This window comes from Trichechus manatus, unplaced genomic scaffold (genome assembly GCF_000243295.1).
Source record: "Trichechus manatus latirostris isolate Lorelei unplaced genomic scaffold, TriManLat1.0 scaffold00116, whole genome shotgun sequence".
NCBI lineage: Eukaryota > Metazoa > Chordata > Mammalia > Sirenia > Trichechidae > Trichechus > Trichechus manatus.
In genome coordinates this window covers 4,578,124-4,598,793 of record NW_004444052.1, presented here as the reverse complement: position 1 = coordinate 4,598,793, position 20,670 = coordinate 4,578,124, and the positions used below count along the sequence as shown (strand labels likewise).

The 20,670-nt window shown below is 40.4% G+C and overlaps 1 protein-coding gene across 1 annotated transcript in view; it reads left to right on the top strand.

Annotated features, from left to right (window-relative positions):
- MYO10 (myosin X) overlaps positions 1 to 20,670 on the top strand; it is a 300,329-nt gene that overhangs the window by 184,222 nt on the left and 95,437 nt on the right. The window contains exons 12-20 of the mRNA XM_012557740.2: positions 3,199 to 3,322; positions 5,127 to 5,273; positions 5,453 to 5,553; positions 5,664 to 5,730; positions 6,251 to 6,343; positions 6,747 to 6,815; positions 7,000 to 7,082; positions 10,515 to 10,623; positions 13,206 to 13,286. Coding sequence (XP_012413194.1) covers positions 3,199 to 3,322; positions 5,127 to 5,273; positions 5,453 to 5,553; positions 5,664 to 5,730; positions 6,251 to 6,343; positions 6,747 to 6,815; positions 7,000 to 7,082; positions 10,515 to 10,623; positions 13,206 to 13,286 — 874 coding nt within the window. The remainder of the gene's footprint in view (positions 1 to 3,198; positions 3,323 to 5,126; positions 5,274 to 5,452; positions 5,554 to 5,663; positions 5,731 to 6,250; positions 6,344 to 6,746; positions 6,816 to 6,999; positions 7,083 to 10,514; positions 10,624 to 13,205; positions 13,287 to 20,670) is intronic.

Sequence of the window (20,670 nt, the reverse complement as noted above, 5' to 3'; positions counted from 1 at the left end):
CCCCTCTTCTTCTCCCCTCCCTCCTTCTCTCCCTTCCTAGAAAGGCTATTTCCTCTTAGGAAAATTTAAATACTAAAGGCCACATGTGACATAGAATGTTAGGTTTTATACCCTTATTTATTCTTGACTCAGTGAGTAGAAACACAATTGAAATACCAATTTATATTCTTTGGTTCTGCTTTTAAAAAAAGAAAATTGAGTTCATTATAATGTTACGTGGGATCAGGAATGTTGGTTCATGAATGATTATAGGTTCTCTCACATTGCTGTATCCATAGCTATTTCTTTTACTGTATTGTAGTTGACTTAGTGTGGGTCTCAGGAATGCTGGGATTATAAGAATAGAGCAGAGGGTTAGGAAACATCTAAATAAAGTTTTATTAGAACACACCCATTCATTTATGACTGTCTGTGGCTACTTTCATACTACACCTGCAGAGTTGAGTAAGTACGACAAAGAATCATCTGGCCTGCAAGGCCTAAAACATTTACTGTGTGATCCTTTATGGAAAAAGTTTTCTTCCCCTGAAATAGAGAGCTAAAGAACTTTCACCATATCTGATATGAACTGTCAGGTAATAAAAGGTCAAAGGGTATGAAAATTACTATTGAATGGGATGGTGACTGTTCTTGCTTTTACTAAGAAGGTAGGAAAATTGTTCAAATAAGTGGAAATATGAGCAACAAAGATTAGCTGTAGAAAAAATATTTTGAGTCGGCTGACAAACTGTCCTGGTTTGCCCAAGACATTCCTGGTTTTAGCATGAAAGTCTGAAGTCCTGGGAAACCCCTTAATGCTGTGCACCACTCCATTGATTGAGTGGTGGCATGGTGTAATGGTTAAGACTCTTAGGTTTTCACTCTGGGCTGCCTGGGTTCCTAGCTCTGCCATAACCCCTGTTTCCTTGGATAAGTTTTTTATCCCCTTGGGATCAGCAACTTCTCATCTGTAAAGTATCTCCGATAAGTTGTCAAGATTAAATGAGTTAAAACATATACAGCTATTGTTGTGGACTGAATTGTGTCCCCAAAAAATGTGTGTCAACTTCGCTAGGCCATAATTCCCAGTATTGTATGGTTGTCCACCATTTTCTGTTCTGATATGATGATCCTTATCACATCACATGGGACCTCATGCCACCAAGAATGAAGAACCAGGAGGGGAACCTGTGCTTGCACTGAGAAGCTCCTAGACAGAGGAAGATTGATGACAAGGACCTTCCCCCAGAGCCAACAGAGAGTGAAAGCCTTCCCCTGGACTTGGAACCCTGAATTGTACTTTTAGCCTCCTAGGCTGTGAGAGAATAAACATCTATTTGTTAAAGACATCCACTTGTGGTATTTCTGTGATAGCAGCACTGGATGATTAAGACAGTTATCTAGTGCTGCTATCACAGAAATACCACAAGTGGATGGCTTTAACAAAGAGAAGTTTATTCTCTCACAGTCCATTTGGCTACAAGTCCAAATTCAGGACATCTGCTCCAAGAGAACACTTTCTCTGTCGGCTCTGGAGGAAGATCCATGTCGTCAATTTTCCTTTGGTCTGGGAGCTTCTCTGCACAGGAACCTCAGGTCCAAAGGACGCACTCTGCTCCCGGCACTGCTTTCTTGGTGGTATGAGGTTCCCAAGTGTCTCTGCTCGCTTCTCTCTTTTATATCTCAGAAGAGATTGGCTTCAAACACTGTCCAGTCTTGTATGCTCATCAGTATAACTGCTGTTAATCCATCTTATTACATCATAATGGTTGAATTTACAACACATAAGAAAAACACATCAGATTGCAAAAATGGTACACAATTATACAATACTGGGAATCATGACCCAGCCAAGTTGACAGATGTTTTTAGAGGACACAATTCAATGTATGACAGTAACTAAGACAGCTATATCAACTGTCATTTTTCTGGAATGATCTACATGTTTCTTTTTTTAAATTTTCTGACAGAAACAATATATGAAGGCACAGATGCTGGGAATAGGATGAGTTAAAGTTCAAAGGAGGAGCCTGGTTCTTTCAATCAGTAGTTCTCTAACGTTTTGCTCCCAGGACCTCTCAGTATTCTTTAGTTTTTAATTTATTGTATTTTTTGTTATTGTTGAGAATATACATGGCAGAACATAGACCAACTCAGCAGGTTCTACACGTACAATTCAATGACATTGATTACATTCTTCAAGTTATACAACTGTTCTCAACCTCCTTGTCTGAATTGCTCCTCCCCTGTTAAACTAAACTCACTGCCCGCTAAGTTTCCTATCTAATCTTTCAAGTTGCTGTTGTCAATTTGATGCCAGATAGGTAGTTCCTAAAAGACCGCAATGCTCAAGGCAAACATTCTTTACTACTAGTTAAACTAAACTGTTGTTTGGTTTAAAGAAGACTTGAGGGGATATTTTTGTTTTAAGGTTTAAAGATTATCTTAGGGCAATTGTTTTGAGGGCTCATCAAGCCTCTGTGGCTCCAGAAAGTCTGAGGGGAAAATGCAGAACAGAATCTCTCAATATTCTTAAACACATAGAGGACTCCAAAGAGCTTTTGTGTATGTACATTATAGCTATTGATGTTTACTATATTAGAAATTAAAATTGATGCATTTTAAAAAGGCTTGTTTAATTCATTTAAAAATAACTATAATAAATCCACTGCATATTACAATAAATACCATATTTCTATTTAAAAAACTATTTTTTTCTAAATAGAAAAATCAGTGAGAAGAGTGACACTGGTTTACATTTAATGTCTGATGTAGTAGAAGACAACTGGATTCTCATATCTGCTTCTGCATTCTGTTGGTTGAGCTGTTTCATGTCATGTAGCCTCTGCAAAACTCTTCTGTTTACTGGTGAGAAAATGAGGATAAAAAAGAGAATAACAGCTTAGTATTATTAATGAAAATCGGTTTGACCTCACAGACCCCTTGCAGGATCTTAGGGACCCCCACAGGGTCACCAGACTCCACTTTGTCTAAGCACCAGGTTTTCTGCGATTAACCTAGGATTCCCTAAGGGAACGACTAACTTCCCAATAAAAAGTGTGTTCTGTAAATTCTGCCTGAAGGGATTCGAGAATGTTCTTTGCTTTAAGTTAGTGTGTGTGTAGTGTGTGTAGTTAGCTTTGAACTCATTTGGGTCCAACAGCCTGTTCCTTCTTGGGGACTGCGGGGTCCACACTTGTCTTCTCCTGTCCTTCTGTTGACAGCTCTGGGCAGGTCTGCAGAGTTACTTGGGCTGGACTCAACGCAGCTTACGGACGCGCTGACCCAGAGATCAATGATCCTCAGGGGAGAAGAGATCCTTACGCCTCTCAATGTCCAACAGGTACACACACTTGGCCATAAACGCTGTTTTATTACATACTCCTGGGTTCTCACATCCACAGCTTTGATCAGAATAACTGCAACGAACCACTCAAATGAGTTTCTACAAACACATAAAAGAGGAGAAATATTAAGAAAGAACTGTAGACTGTTCTGAGATAACCCAGCCAATGAAATAAAAATAAATACTTGCATTATGTACAAGCCTCCTGTTTGTACCATGGAAGAATTATACTTAGGGATTGTAATGATGGTGATCAAGAAATAAACTGACCTACAGATAGCAAGGCATAATGGAATGTTATCCAAGTATTGGAAGGCATAGACAAAGTTGTCGAATAGCTTTCTGAGAGATACTGTAGTGAGGTGTTTACAAGGAAGAGTAGATTCCTGAGTTCGAGTCCTTACCTACTTATTACTGTCTGCTCTTGGAAAAAGAAGCCCTGGTGGTGCAGTGGTTGAGTGCTCATCTGCTAACCAAAAGTTCAGCAGTTCCAACCCACCAGCTGCTCCATGGGAGAAAAGACCTAGTGATCTGCTTCTGTAAAGATTACAGCCTAGAAACCCTATGTGGCGGTTCTACTCTGGCCTGTAGGGTCACTCTGAAGTGGAGTCCACTAGACGGCACTCAACGACAGTTCTTGGGAAGGTTATTCACTGTGCTTCGGTTTTCTCCTGTGTAAGACGAGAATAACTATCATCCCTACTTCACTGGGTTCTTGTAAGGATTAAAATATAAAAATAAATGCTAAGTACTGACTGTCCAACAGAGGAAGTGCTCAATAAACATTAGGTATAATATCCAATTTTTTTACTATTGATTTTAAAATTAAAATTATTATTATTGTTAATGGAATCATTACCACAGAATGGTGATTTATTTTTTCCTCTGCTACTGCTTTCAGCTAGTTTATATCTGCTACTCCTTCTAAGGAAGGTGCCCTGGTGGCACAGTGGTTAATGTGCTCGGCCACCAGCAAAAGGTTAACAGTTTGAACCCAGCGGTTGCTCCATGGAAGAAAGATGTGGCAGTCTGCTTCCGTAAATATTTACAGCCTTGGAAACCTTATAGGGCAATTCTGCTCTATCCTATAGAGTTGCTATGAGTTGGAATCAACTCAGTGGCAGTGGGTTTTTGGTATCCCTTCTGATACTTGCTTTAGGATCAGATAAGTAAAAACACTAACCATATCATGAGGAAAATTTTTATATGTCTTAAGTAGAATATAAGAAAATGCTGATAATGGGAAAAAAAAACAGACTTTAATTGTTTTAAACCGGATGAAAGAGGTACTGGTGTATATAGGTTCAGATACTTTCTTTCATATAACTCAGCCTATAAAGTTGGATTTGGAAGTTTGTTATTTAAAGGAATTCTTGGTGAATCTTACTATAAAGTAAATAAGCTAATTCCACTTGATCCTTTCTGTAGACATCTGTATTTTCCTAGATGGTATTGATTTTACCAGGAGCCCCTAGGTGGTGCAAACAATTTATGTGCTTGGCTGCTAACCAAGAGGTTGGAGGTTCAATTCCACCCAGAGGTACCTTGGAAGAAAGGCCTGGCAATCTAATTCTGAAAAATCAGCCATTGAAAACCCTATGGAGCAAAGTTCTACTCTGACACACATGGGGTGACCAGGAGTTAGAGACGACTCGACGGCAACTGGTTGTTACTGATTTTAACGTTGGGCACTCACCTGCTCCACGTGTTTAGTCCCCGTATCTCCCCGGTGGGGCCAGGATGGACTTGCGCCTGGATTGCCCACAGTCAACAGGGTCTGCGGGCTTCCCTCTCCCCTCAGGCAGTGGACAGCAGAGACTCGTTGGCCATGGCACTTTATGCACGATGCTTCGAGTGGGTGATTAAGAAGATCAACAGCAGAATCAAAGGCAAAGACGACTTTAAATCCATTGGCATTCTTGACATCTTTGGATTTGAAAACTTTGAGGTATGCTTCAGAAGAGAGGGGCGTTTGAATTCTTTTCTGTCCATTTATTAGCTGCTATTTGGCAAATCTCTGGAAATAAACATCAGTATTTTTCTCTGTGGATTTTTTTTACCTTTTCTTCGCATTTGTAAGTATTAGTGCGGGCGCTAAAAACACCTGTTGAATGTTTTCCCCCTTAGGTTAATCACTTTGAGCAGTTCAATATAAACTATGCAAATGAGAAACTTCAGGAATATTTCAACAAGCACATTTTTTCTTTAGAACAACTAGAATATAGCAGGTAGGCACTCATAGAATTCCATTTCAAAGTTTTTTTTTTAACCAAGAACCAAAGTAGGTAGTTTTAAACCTGCGTCTTAACCGAACTTCCCCTGTTTAATCTTTCTACAGAGAAGGATTAGTGTGGGAAGATATTGACTGGATAGACAATGGAGAATGCCTTGACTTGATTGAGAAGGTAACATATTGTGGAAGAATGGTTACAGTCCCTAGGGTGTCCAGCTGGGCTGATTCATATTTATGGGAACAGAATAGCTTGTGCAAACCCGAACATCAAAGATGTGAATGTTTAGAACACAGTGGACCATTTGGAAACATAACGTTAATGTGCAAGGTTGAATTTAAATACTTGGCCGCTTCGAACCTATTGTCTCGTTAGACTCAGTATTTTAGAATCAACAGTGTAAAAATTGACTTCACCTGGATTTTAACTTGGCCTCAGACGCCTTGCCAGCACCAGTACTAGGTTCGCCAGTTGTAAATGTTTTGTCCACAAATTGCAAGTAGCATTGATATTTTAATTCTTTAGTTTTCTTTATAGTGTGTCATCCTAAATTTTTCAGTCCAAGAAATTACCATGCCTCTTTTAACCACTTACTTGATAGAGAGTAGGTGGGAAAGGAGCTTTAAAATAGTTCGAAAGGCATACATTCAACTTTTTAAGTCATTCAACCTTTTTTTTTTTTTCCCTTTTCTAGAAACTTGGCCTACTGGCCCTTATCAATGAAGAAAGCCATTTCCCTCAAGCCACAGACAGCACCTTACTGGAGAAATTACACAATCAACATGCTGTATGTAAAACCCTGACGGTTCTTAATTATGTCTGAATAGCAAGTCTGTGGGTTAAGATTACATACAAGATAGTTCAGAGCTACTGGCCCCACTGTGCCTGCCACATTGAGATTTTCCACAAACCAAAGCTCTTCTCCCATTGCTAGAGCTGAAGTGAAGTAAGCCAATGGATTATATATGAGCCACTTGTCAGAATATGCTCAGATTTAGTTTATGAGTACAGAATTGAGAATTTTTGACCTACTGTAATGACACAGTCTGAAGTTCCATTGTTTTGATAAAACCATGTGTCTTGATAACATGATGAGTTTTGAAACTGTTTTCACAGACTGCTGTATTTAGTTTTCACTGCAGGCCAATGGAAACCCGCAAATGAAATAAGATATTTGTATTTGTTTTTAGAACAACCACTTTTATGTGAAGCCCAGAGTTGCCATCAACAATTTTGGAGTGAAACACTACGCTGGAGAGGTAACTTGTTATTAAGTTACTCTTTGAAATGTGCCCATTTGATAGAGAAATAGTAATTTCAGAAGCCAATTATAAATTTATTGAAATGATTTCGTGAAATGTGTCTAGCTTTTAAAGGGTTGTTCATGCCTGCAATTATTCTTTTGTTCAACTCTATCCTCTCTGTTTTATTTTTTAAAACTAGGTACACTATGATGTCCGGGGTTTCTTGGAGAAGAACAGAGATACCTTTAGAGACGACCTTCTCAACCTGCTAAGAGAAAGCCAGTAAGTCAGTTTTCTAAGAAGTCATTCCGAAAAACCAAACCCATCACCATCGAGTCAAATTCTGATTCATAGCCACCCTGTGTACAACAGAACGCAACACTGTCCAGTCCTGCGCCATCCTCATAGAAGTTGCTATGTTTGTGCCTGTTGTTGCAGCCACGGTATCAATCCATCTTGTTGAAGCTCTTCCTCTTTTTCGCTGATCCTCTGCTTTACCAAATGTGATGTCCTTTTCCAGGAACTGGTCCCTCCTGATAACGTCCAAAGTAAAGGAGAGAAAATCTCACCATCCTTGCTTGTAAGGAGCGTTCTGGCTATACTTTGTCTAAGACCAATTTGTTTGTTCTCTGCCAGTTTATGGCACCTTCAGTATTCTTCACCAGCACCACAATTCAAAGGCATCAGTTCTTCTTTGGTCTTCCTTATTCATTGTCCAGATTTCACATGCATATGAGACGATTGAAAATACCATGGCTTGGTCAGCCGCACCTTAGTCTTCAAAGTGACATCTTTGCTTTTTAACACTTCAAAGAGGTCTTTTCAGCAGATTTGCTCAGTGCAATGCGTCTTCTGATTTCCTGACTGCTGCTTCCATGGGTGTTGATTGTGGATCCAAGTAAAATGAAATCCTTGACAACTTCAGTGTTTTCTCCGTTTATCATGATGTTGCTTATTGGTCCAGTTGTGAGGATTTTTGTTTTCTTTATGTTGAGGTGTAATCCATAATGAGGGTTGTAGTCTTTGATCTTCATCAGTAAGTGCTTCAAGTCCTCTTTGATTTCAGCAAGCAAGATTGTGTCATCTGCATATTGAAGGTTGTTAATGAGTCTTCCTCCAATCCTGATGCTGTGTTCTTCTTCATATAGTCCAGCTTCTGGGATTATTTGCTCAGCATACAGATTGAGTGAAAGGATACAACCCAGATGCATACCTTTCCTGACTCTAAACTGCATAGTATCCCCTTGTTCTGTTCAAATTGTAAATTCACACCATCAAATCACTAGTTAAGGGAAACATGCAGAAGCTCTTAATGATTAGTTTAGCTATTTGTATATATTAAGCTGGGAGTCCGTAAGTGGTGCAAACAATTAACACATTTAGCTACTAATAGAAAAGTTGGAGGTTCGAGTCCACCCAGAGATGCCTTGTATAAAATGCCTGGCGATCTAGTTCCAAAAAAATCATTCATTGAAAACCCTATGGAGCACAATTCTACTCTGACACACATGGGGTTACCATGAGTCAGAGTCAACTTGACGGCAACTGTGTTTTTGTTTTTGTTTTAATATACTAAGCTAGTAAGCTTCCTGTTTTTCAGAGGTTTTGTGAGAGAAAGGGAGAAAAAATTCTTGCCTTGAAAACTGTCTTTCAATACTTGTGTCAGACCCAGTGTGAATCCATAACAAAAACAAAACATTTTAATATAGAAGGCCGGAGAGTCATGCAGTTGTTACAAGATGTATACTTTTATAAAGGTAAATACTACCCAGGTGTTCTCTGTGGGTTGGCAGTTGTGAACCAGGAAGCAGCCAGGTGTTCACCTTCTCTTTGGCAGGTGTGGATTTGGGGCATAGGGCATGGTATCTAAAGTATCAGCTTAGAAGCTCAGAATTTGAAGCTCCATCTTTAAATTCATTTTAACTGTTCTATGTGAAGATTTGGAGCCCTGGTGGCACAGTGGTCAAGAGCTCGGCTGCTAACCAAAACGTTGGCATTTCAATCCATCAGCCACTCCTTGGAAACCCTATGGGGCAGTTCTACTCTGTCTTATAGGGTCGCTAGGAGCCGGAATCGACTCAATGCAGTGGGTTTGGTTTTAGTTTTGGATATGAAGATTCATAAACCCTGTGGATCCCAGTTGTGCATGGGGTTACCGTGAGTCTGGACCGACTTGACAACAGATAACAACAACATGTGAAGATTCACTATTTATAACGTTGTCAGCTTTTTTTTTTTTTTTTTTTCTTTTCAAATGAGTTTTCAGGCCTGTGAGAAAATGATGTTTCAGGATCCCCATAGCTTGTTGTCTCTCAATTCAGCCTTGCGGTTATTATCTGAACTGACACGTCTAAATAAAAGCAGTGCATCGATCTTAAATAGAAGCACTTTCTTGAAGTGAAAAGAGCACAGGGCTGGAGATCAGCAAGACGGGATTTTGCTGGTTACCTCTGTCGTTAAGCGTTTCTGTGATGGGGGTACAGAACTTTCTATCTGCAGACTGTTTGCTTGGGCCACTCTCCCTCCCCTTTGACATCTGTGACATTTTAATGGAACCAAAACTTTTCTCCCAAGAGCTCAAAGCACAGTTAGAGAGCTTCAAAGAGTGAACGTTGTTAAATTGCACCCTAGAACAAAGATGAAAAGGGCTGGGCAGGGTGAGAAGTGACATTGCAGCCTCGGGGGCCATGCCTTCCCCGTCTTCCTGGTGACAGTGTGGCCACCAAAGCCCCACCCTCGACCCTCTAGCTCTATAGCCCATAATATCTTCCACGTGAGGAAGTGAAAAAGAAGCTGTGGGAAGCTTTTTGCTTTATTAGTAGTGGCAATGGATTTTTACAGAGCTTGATAACAACAACTGCTGTCACAACAGCATTCACTGTGCGCCGGGCACCATTTTCAACAGTTGCATGCATTTTCTCATTCATCCTCACTGCAGCCTTATTGGATACATTCTAAAATTATTCCCATTTCCCAGATGAGGAAAACTGAGGCCTAGAGAGAGGTCAAGCATCTTGCCCAAGTAATGCAGCTAGGAAGTGGTAGAGCCAGGATTTGAACCCTGGTTTGTCTCATGCCAGCGTAAACGGTCCTGGTTGGCGCTGCCCCATGTGTTATCTGGTTGGACCTCCACACCAGTTCTGTGAGACGGGCAAAACAAGTGATAGCTCCCTTCTAAAGGCGAAAGGAGCCCTGGTACCACAGTGGTTAAAGCGCTCAGCTGCTAACCAAAAAGTCGGCAGTTCGAACCCGCCGGCTGTTCCAAGGGAGAAAGATGTGGCAGTCTGCTTCCGTAAAGATTACAGCCTTGGAAACCCTATGGGACAGTTCTACTCTGTCCTGCAGGATCACTGAGTCAGAATTGACTTGATAGTAATGAGTTTAGTTTTTTTCTACAGGCGAGGAGACCAAGGCCACAGAAGATTAGGTAGTTCTCTAGAAAACAGCACTTCTAAGTGGGATGTCACCCCGAGTTACTTTCACCCCAAACCCCTGCTCTTCAGCCAGACTCCAGCGTTCCAGAGGCTTGGACATATTTCCAGTGCCTAAAGCTCTTTGGCAGTGGTTGGTTTGAAAGCTTTGAAACCTGTCTTGGCTCTTGCTGAGTATATTACTTCCAATTATTAGTGGGAAAATGCATTGTAATTACAGTCATCCAATATTTAATAATGGGGTGTGCACACCTCATGGGCCTGCCTCTTCTTCCTCTCGCAGATTCGACTTCATCTATGACCTATTTGAACATGTTTCAAGCCGCAACAACCAGGACACCCTGAAATGTGGAAGCAAACATCGGCGGCCCACAGTCAGCTCACAATTCAAGGTTAGTCTGCACTGCTGGCTTTGATGGAGCCATCTTTATTGTGACTTTAAGACGGAAAATAGGAGTTGGGTCTTCATGAGGTCTATGAGAGTATTTTGTTTTGTTTGCTTTTATATCATGCCTTTAAACCAGATAGTATGATAGAAATGAAATATATGTCTTTTTTCTGCCTTAGATGAAAATACGTAGATCTTTTTATTTTTTAATAAGAAATAGCTACTTATTATTCTAAGTTTGTGAAATAGCAATTCTTCTTAAGAAAGACTAGTTTGGCCATTTAGAGTCACTCTGATTTATATTTAGAGGCTCATGTGAAAATAGGGTCTGTTTCTTCCTCTGTCTGGATTTTTGCATTTTTCCCAGCTATGGTTACAATATCATAACTAGGAATAATGACTAAATGCCTGCTTAAATAAGATTGATGCTGGTTGCCCTGTCCAGATATCCAGAATTTAGGGAAAATAAGGAACATTTTTATCTGCATTTTACATGTGAAAGCATTTTATGTAGTTAGAGGTAGAGCACATGAAGACCATTTCCCTAACTTAACTGTTCTATTTTACCCCCAATTAACAAATCCTGATATGAAAGGGAAATGGAGGCTTGTCAGTCAGCAGACATGTATTAAATCTGCCCCCTGTGAAGTTTCTTCCATTAAGCTACTCTCTCTCTATGTGAGATCTGTCGTGCAGTGTAGTTGGAGATGAGCCGTCTGCACACCAACATGGTGGACAGCACCAGGTAATGCTGTATGACAGGCAGGTTCAGCCCACATAGAAGATAATAATAGCTACTGTTTGTAAATACTTATTATGTGCCAGACATTGGGCTGATCACTTTCTACACATCATCTTGTTCACTCCTCCCACAACCTTTTGAATACATATTATTGTTCCCATTTTACAGATGAGGAGACTGAGGTTCAGAGAAGTAGAGACCCACTCAATCCTCCTGAACAGTGAGGCTAGGATTTGAAACCTAGGTTTGTGTGACTCTGAAACCTAGGCTCTTAATCTCCCACTGGAGGCATTACATTTGCTTTTTCTAGAAAGTCATTGTTGTCTGGAGATAGATGTCTTGGAAGGCTTTCTGGACATGTGGGATTATATTGGACCTAGGAATCAAGGAAATGGAAAAGGGTGGTTAGGGCTTCCAGGTGGAGACAAGGGTAGAAGAAGGGGTCCTAAGACAGGGATATGCATCTTCTTGTCTCTGGTGATCTGTGAATAGTTAGGACCAGCTGTAAGAAATTGAGTTGGTACCACAATAGGAAGGGTCATGAGTGCTAGGATGTTTTGTCATCTGTGAGAAGGCCTCAAGTTTTCTGAGCAACGAGGTGACTAATCAACTTAGTGTTATAGACAATTATAGTTTCTTCAACAACAAAATTGTAAGAAGAGGGAAAACCAGTGGATTAAAAGAGACTTAGAAGATGTATCAACCAATCGCAATGCTATCAACCAGTCACAATGCCTTATTGCATTCTGATTCGAAGAACATAAAGTATGACATTTTAGACAGTTGGAAATCCTAATATTGATACTAAGGAATTACTGTTAAATTGTTTTAGGCATGATAATGATATTGTGGTTACACACATATAGTTTAAACTGTTTATCCTTTAACGATACACACATATACTGACGGATGAAATAATATGATATCTGGGATTTGCTTTTCTACAAGAGGTGGGGATGGTGTGTATGGAGAACAGGGTTGGATGAAATGAGATTAGCCGTGAGCTGAAGCTGATGTTGAAGGTGTGTTACACAGTTCTGCCTATTTTGCTAGATGGTAAAAATTCTCCATAATTAAAAACAATGAAAAAAAAAGAAGAGGAACGAAACTGGTATTACAGATGATTGATCTAGATTCTACAGGCATAGTGATTTGAAGATGAAAGTGAGAGATAGTGACTAAGAGACCAGGGGATTACCAGTATTTAAAAGCAAACAAACAAAAAAAGCCAGTTGCAGTAGAGTTGATTCTGACTCATAGCGACCCCATGTGTCAGAGTAGAATTGAGCTCCATAGGGTTTTCAGTGGCTGATTTTTTCAGACGTAGATCACCAGGCCTTTCTTCCTAGTTGCTTCTGGGTGCATTTGAACTGCCAACCTTTCCGCCAACCGCCACAGCTGAGCACCTTAACTATTTGACCACCCAGGGACTCTGAAGTAGTAGTATAGGCTGTCCTTTTGATGGAAATACTGAATTAGGAGTAGTAAGTACAGTGAGAGAGCGGACACTTCACAGTGTCTCTGTAGTAAACATTAAACACCCTGGGATTGTTTTTTTTGTTTATAGACAGAATGGTTTCTTGAAGTGGTACAAATACAAAGAAGTGATCAATGATATCTGTATATTATGAAATAATTTTAATTACAATTAATTGTAATGTCTTCTGCTTCATTTTATATCAGAATAACATAATTAAAAATAAAAAAAATTCATATTATTCCTGTGATTTATTTTGTTTTATTTTTCATGATTGTCGCCTTTGATAAGTGCCTCAGGTGCTGAGAAATTTCAAGAATGGCATAGTAAGAGACTAAATCAACATCTACTTTTTCCTTTCTATTAGGACTCGCTGCATTCCTTAATGGCAACGCTAAGCTCCTCTAATCCCTTCTTTGTCCGCTGTATCAAGCCAAACATGCAGAAGGTAAGATTTCTAACAGTCCTGAACTGAGGGTGTGTCTGTAAGGGCATAGCCTCCTGGGTGGTTACTCACAGATTTGGTTTCTCCTAAGTCCTTTCACTGTAGATGGTTGGAAAAGAATCTGGCATTATTGTAACCTGACATTAAATGAAGAAATTCCCTTTGTCACTTGGGCCTGTTAGTCTGCTTTTGAGTGATGTCATTAAGCTTTAGAGAAATCTATTGTAGAAAGAAACGTTGTGAAGCCTTCAAATTTTTTAGAGCATTCAGTACGAAATCCTTGGGTAAACTCCAGTGAGAAACCTAGAGAAAATAGTTGATGTGTTCTTTTTGTTTGTTTGTTTTTTGTGGTTGATTTTTTGTATATTTTATTTTGCTTTGCTTTGTTGTTAAATATGATGAGGAATGTATTCTAAGTAGTAACACTGAACTATAATATTTTAACTAGGTGGTTATAATTAATTAGAAAACTCACGTAAGGCTATTGTCGTTAAGTTTTGATGTCCATCTGGGCTCTGTGATTTTAGCTTTCTAATGCTGTGTCCTGATTGGAAACGTGTAAGTTTAAAAAGGAGAAATGATTTAAACACACAAAATCTAGTATTGGATATATGCAATTTGCTGAATCCAAGGCTAAATGGGCAAATAGCCTTAAAATGTTAGTGGTGTTGTTAGGTGCCTTAGGTGCCATTGAGCTGGTTCCGAGTCATCACGACTCTATAGGACAGAGAACTGCCCCATAGGGTTTCCGTGGAGCGGCTGGTGGATTTGAAATGCTGACCTTTTGGTTAGCAGTTGAGCTCTTAACCACACCACCACCAGGGCTCTAAAATGTTAGTAAGTTGGAATTATTTTGATTTCAAGGGTCCCCTAATGTTCGAAGAGTAAGAAATATGACCTGAATGTGTTTCCTATGAGACTTGTGTTATTTTCTGGTGATTTTACTGATAATAGATATTATTTTACCATTTGCCTTTGACTTAATATCACAGTGACTCGTCATCTATAGTTTAACAACATTTACTTACAAGATTGAACGTTTACTTACAACGTGAATGCTTTGTCTTCTAGAAAGTAAAATTGGATGCCTCTTTAATTACGAGTAACCTGTTTGAAGCCCTGTGGCACTGTGTTTAAGAGCTTAGGTTGCTCACCAAAAGGTCAGCAGTTCGAATCCACCAGCCACTCCTTGGAAACCCTATGGGGTAGTTCTACTTTGTCCTATAGGGTCGCTATGAGTTGGAATTCACTCGATGGCAGCCAGTCTGGTTTGGGCTTAACCTGTTCAGTTTGTTACCCTACTGTGAGGTGTGATGGTTAGACTTTGACATATGTATGACATAAAGTGGCCCAGATTGATAGTATATGGAAGACAGAAAGATCCATTACAACTTAATTTAGTGTGCATCTGTTTTGGTAATGTAAAAAGCAACCCATCTTTCCATTTTTACATAAAAATGACCGGATAAGCAGTGCATAGCTTTTTTGACATTATGTAGGAGATTAATAGTTAGAACATCTCTCACTTTAGCAGTCTGTCACATAAATTGGTTTATGTCCCACTTGCTGCATTCACAAGCCGGTATAATAATGGGCTTTGTGTTTTTGTTGTACGCTCATAGGAACTGTTTGACCTCTGAGTATTTCTCTCCTCTTTTTACAAAGGGGTTAATAACACGTGATAATAGTACCATATTTCATCCTTCAAAGATATACGTTTTTCCTCAGTTTAACATCTTGGGTACTGGGATGCATCCTGCAGCTCATGGCAGGCCGTGGTTTAATTGGAAGTTCTTTTCCGTTTTCAGTGGTGTGTAACATCCCGTGGTTTACAATCATTAGCATCTTAGGTTCACTGAAACCGGAATTAGTCTAAGGATCAAAATTTTAATTTTAAAAACTCAGTCCCCAGTGTTTTTTTTGTTTTTGTTTTTGTTTTTTTCTTTCTGGAATAGCATGGAGTTAGTTTTCTTCTCAATTGTAATAGCCTTTGAACAACAGCCAGGATATTGAAGAAATTACCTCTTTTTGATGTTTAATTTTCCGCACTGAGATTTGATTGTACGTAATTGGTTTGGATGTGCATTTTTTAAAATGAGCCAGCTCAATTTGATATTTTCATTTGTATTGATTCCCCTTTCCTGGCCTGTGGCAGGCAGTAATTAATAATAACATACGAAGGGATGGGTTTAGAAGACTTTGGAAAATTGTCTTGGCGCCAGTTTTTTTTTTCTTTTAATTGTGATAAAATATGTATAACAAAGTTTGCCACATTAACCATTTTTAAGTGTATAATTCAGTAATATTGGTTACATTCACAGTGTAATCTATTTCCAGAACTTCTCATCACCCAAACAGAAATTCTGAGCTAATTAATAATCCCCACCACTCCCTACCGCTGGAAACCTGTAATCTACTTTGTCTGTATGAATTTGCCTATTGTAGATATTTTACATAAGTGGGATCATGAAATATTTGTCCTTTTGTGTCTTGCTTATTTCACTTACCGTAATGTTTTCAAGGTTCATTCATGTTACAGCATGTATCAGAAACTCATTCCTTTTATGGCTGAGTAATATTCCATTGTATATGTATATACCACATTTTCTTTATCCATTCATCCGTTGATGGGTACTTGGGTTGTTTCCACCTTTTGACTGTTGTGAATAATGCTATGAACATGGGTGTACAAGTATCTGAGTCCCTGCTTCTAGTTCTTTTGGATGTACAGTCATGCTTTGTTTACCATCCATGATACACTCTGTGAAATAGGATGTTATGTGATTTGGACATTGTGCAAACACCATATTATATACTTAGCAAAGCTACATCCTGTTCTCTGCTCAGGATTTCTGAACTGTCTTATAATCTTATAGGACCACAGATGTATATTTGCATTGGTAAGGAAAACCTAAGTAACTTGTAAATATCGCAAGATTTAGTAAGTTTAAGAGAAGAAGATGAAAAAAAAGGACACTGTGGTTGGGGTGAGAGGGATGGGAAATTGGATTGAAAAGTTTAATTTAGTCAGTCACTTGCGTCTCTTTTACCATTTAGCAGGCAACCCACATCCTTCCCAGCTCCCTCCTCCCCAACCCCTTCTTCCTTTTCAGTGGTGGAACTCAGATCTGTGCTCAGTTTGACTTGTAAGGATTTGCATGAGACATCTCAGCAAACATCTCAAAAAACCCAGGGGTTTGGGCAGTGCCCGGGGTAAGCCAGCCGCTGCAAAGGTTTCATTTACATTTGCCTTTCAACACTATCTGGTGCAAATACTTCAAACTGCTGGGTCACACCAAGATTTTAAACTAATTACTTTAGTCTGTGGATCTAAACAGAACAGAGGAAAATTCTTTCCGGACACAAAATCTGTGGTTGTATTTCTGGTTAACCAAATGTGTGTTACTGTTATGAATTGAATTGTGTCCTCCAAAAATCTGTGGCAAGTTGGCTAGTCCATGATTCTTAGTATTCTGTGATTGTCCATCATTTTGTCATCTGATATGATTTTCCTATGTATTGTAAATCCTACGTCTGTGATGTTAATGAGGTGAGAATAGTGGTAGTTCTGTTAATGAGGCAGGACTCAATCTACAAGATTAGGTTGTGTCTTAAGTCTGTCTCTTTTGAGACATAAAAGAAGCCAGCAGAGAGACAAGGGGACCTCATACCACCAAGAAAGTAGTGGCAGGAGAAGAAGAGCGCATCCTTTGGACCCAGGGTCCCTGCACTGAGAAGCTTCTAGACCAGGGGAAGATTGATGACAAGGACCTTCTCCCTGAACCTACAGAGAGAGAAAGCTTACCCCTGGAGCTGGTACCCTAAATTTAGACTTCTAGTCTCCTAGACTGTAAGAGAATAAATTTATCTTTGTTAAAGCCATCCACACGTGGTATTTCTCTTATCACAGCACTAGATAACTAAGACAATTACGAATGAGAACATTTAAAAAGTTGAACCACAGATGTATATGTGGTAAGTTGTTGCCTGAGCAGATGTTATGCGACATATAACTGTATACCTAGGAGTGGAATTGCTAGGTCATATGATACTGGTGCCATTTTAAAGGCCTCCAGAAAGTAAAGACATGAGCACAAGAGCTGACTTGTCTGAGGTCTAAGATGGTGTCATTGTAAGTGTCAAGATGAAATTGTTGTGTGCCGTCGATCAATTCTGATTCATAGCAACCCTATATAATAGAATAGAACTGCCCCGTAGCATTTCCTAGGCTATAATCTTTATGGGAGCAGATCGCCAGGTCTTTTCTCCCATGGAGTGGCTGATGGGTTCAAACCGCTGACCTTCTCATTAGCGGCCTAGTGCTTAATCATTGTGCAACCAGGGCTTGCTAAGGTGTTAATTAGAACATGGAAATACTAAGTTATGACTCATTTAGGTTCAATTAAAACAGTAGACTGTTACTGATTTATGTTCTATGAAATGTATATAAGTTACCCTCATTTGGTATTCCTTGGTATCAATTTATTTAGTCCAAAGATAGACACTTTTAGAAATTTCACCGGGAAAATCTTTGTCTTCCCTGTCTGCAGAGATGGGGAATGTAAGTTTCTGTCATCGGGGGATGAGGCAGTCTCCTCTCGCCTCGTATCTTCTTGAGTCACTTGTTGATCGGGGAGCTTGGGGAGTTGTATTCAAATATGTGTGTGTCTAGGTATTTTATGTATCATTCAGACATGTAGATCGTAGTTTTTGAAGATTCTAGATTCTTTTGACAGGTTCTGTGACCAAAAAGAAATGAGACCCATGATGGGAGAGTCTGTGGCCTAGAGAACTGTGGCATTAGAAAAAAGCAAAGTAGCTGTTTTGTGCTTCTAGGAACATAAGCAAGACTCCTCCTTCGGCCCAACAAGTGTGAACACAGACCCTTGTGGGCTCCAGGCTTGTAGGACTGGCTTCCCATCCTTGACATATGTGTGAACCCTAGAATAGACACTTGGACCCGAGGAATCTAGAATCCTTTTCAATTCATTCGTGGGTTTTTCTTATTTGGCATTTTGGGGTTTGGTTTGGCTTGGTTTTCAATAAGCCCAAAACCAAACCCATTGCCATCGAGTCAATTCTGACTCATAGCGACCCTATAGGACAGAGTAGAATTCCCCCATAGAGTTTCCAAGGAGCGGCTGGTGGATTCGAACTGCTGACCTTTTGGTTAGCAATCGAGCTCTTTAACCACTGCGCCATCAGGACTCCAATAGGTTTTCAATAGCAGGTGCAAAGAAGGAGACTAACTGAAATGCTGGAAGAAATGTCAACTCAACCGTAACAATATGTGGACTTTTTTATAAAGAACCTTTTAGCTAATCTTGAGTGTTTTATGAGAAGCAATTCGCTAGCCTTATCGAGAGTTCTTTCTGGGGCTGAGTCAGGAAGCCGGTAGGGGCGAGGTGTAGCAAGTCCTTTGCCTTAGATAGCGCTTAAGAATGTAACCTTCCACTAAACAAAGCTTAGAATTTTCGGAACCAACAAAAGGTAACACTTCCACGTTTGGAAGATTTTCAGTTGATGATGTGGGCTTTTAGCTTCTTTCTACCAAGAAATATAATTTACTGAGGCAATAATAGTAGCTTCCCAGAAGTCCCCAAACCAATGAAAGATTTCAGTATCAAAGAAAACCCGTGTCGCTTCTTCAGATTCAATTCCCACGGTCAGGGAGTTCACCGCATGTGATCTTTCTCCCGTGGTATTTTAGCAAATAAGTTCTAGTCAGAGAAGTCGCTCATTAACATTCCTCAGAAAAACCCTGAGGAGGTTCAGGACAGAATTAAAGAATGGAACAGACTGATAACATCAGGAGAGTCTTCTCAGGTGTGAGGACTACATGTCTCAGTTCCAAGCACCACATGGGAGGCCAGGGCCCATTTCCTGCAGAAGCGGCCAAAGCTGGTCTCTTGGAACTTGCCCGGCTGGTTCTCCTCTGTTCTGGCTTTGTAACGGCACTCTGCCCACATGGGTTTGGTGTCAAGAGGACTGTGGTTCTAGGAAAGGACAATCCTTGATTGCAGCAGCAGCATCTTTAAATTTTTAACTTTGAGATAATAATATCCTCAAAGATTTTGTCAAGTCTTCTCCAAAACACTAATTGAGTCACCTCAGTCGTCCCAGGACTGGGAGCTGGTGTAAGAAAGGCTTTTAGCAGGGGCGGCTACTTGAGCTGACTCTTAGAAGCAGAGCAAGGTTTACCTAAGAGAAGCGGGAGGGGTGAAGAGAGAGATGGTCTAGGCTGAGGGGAGGCTGGAGACCAGGCCCCAGAGCAGAGAAACTGCAAGGTCTGTGAGTTGGACTGAGGTCACATCTACTGGAAAATGAAATATCAAACAGGACGGAGTGGAAGACATAGTGTCTTAGTTACCTAGTGCAGCTGTGACAAAAAAGACCACAAGTGGATAACTCTAAAGAACAGAACACCATTTTCTCACAGTCGTGGAGGCTAGAAGTCTCAATCAGGGTCTCAGCTATGTAGAGTCCTTCTGTGAGCCTCTCTCCTAGTTTGTGGTGTCTTCTTGCAATCCTTTGTGTTCTCTGTAGGTGCGTCCTCACATGGCCCTCTGTCTTCCCCTGTGTGTGTGTGTCTGTGTCTATTCTGCTCTTTTTATAGCATGCCACTCAGAAGTGATTAGGTTTAGGTCCCACGCTTCCATGGCATGACTACATTGTTGTTGTTAGGTGCCATTGAGTCCATTTTTGACTCATAATGACCCCATGTGACAGAGTAGAACTGCCCCATGGGGTTTTCTAGACTGGAATCTTTATGGGAGCAGATCACCAGGTCTTCCTACTGCGGAGTCACTGAGTGGGTTTGAACCGCCAACCTTTCTGTTAGCAGCTGAGTGCCTAACTTTTGTGCCACTAGGTTCTCTCTCTTCCTCCTTGTGAAGTCAGAGGAAGACCTCGACACCCCCATGCCATATTTTTACAAAAGTATAGAGACCACTACCATCTTCCAATTTGTCTACTGTGGTGGCTTGTGTGTTGCTGTGATGGTGGAAGCTATGCCACCAGTATTTCAAATACCAGCGGGGTCAGCCGTGGTAGACAGGCTTCAGTGGAATTTCCAGACTTAGATGGACTAGGAAGAAAGGCCTGGTGATCTGCTTCCACAAATTAGCCAGTGAAAACCCTATGAGTCATAGCAGAATATTATTACTTTGTACGCGTCATCAAGAGGGACTGATCACTAGAGGGGGACATCGTGTTTGGTGAGGTGGAGGGCCAGTGACGAGAAGGGAGAGCCTCAGTGATGTGGGGTGGCACGGTGGCCCCAGCAGTGGGTCCAGACATGCCAACAATCATGAGGATGGCTCGGGTCTGGGCAGCATTTTGTCACGTTGTGCATGAGGTTGCCATGGGTTAGAGCCAACTTACCAAA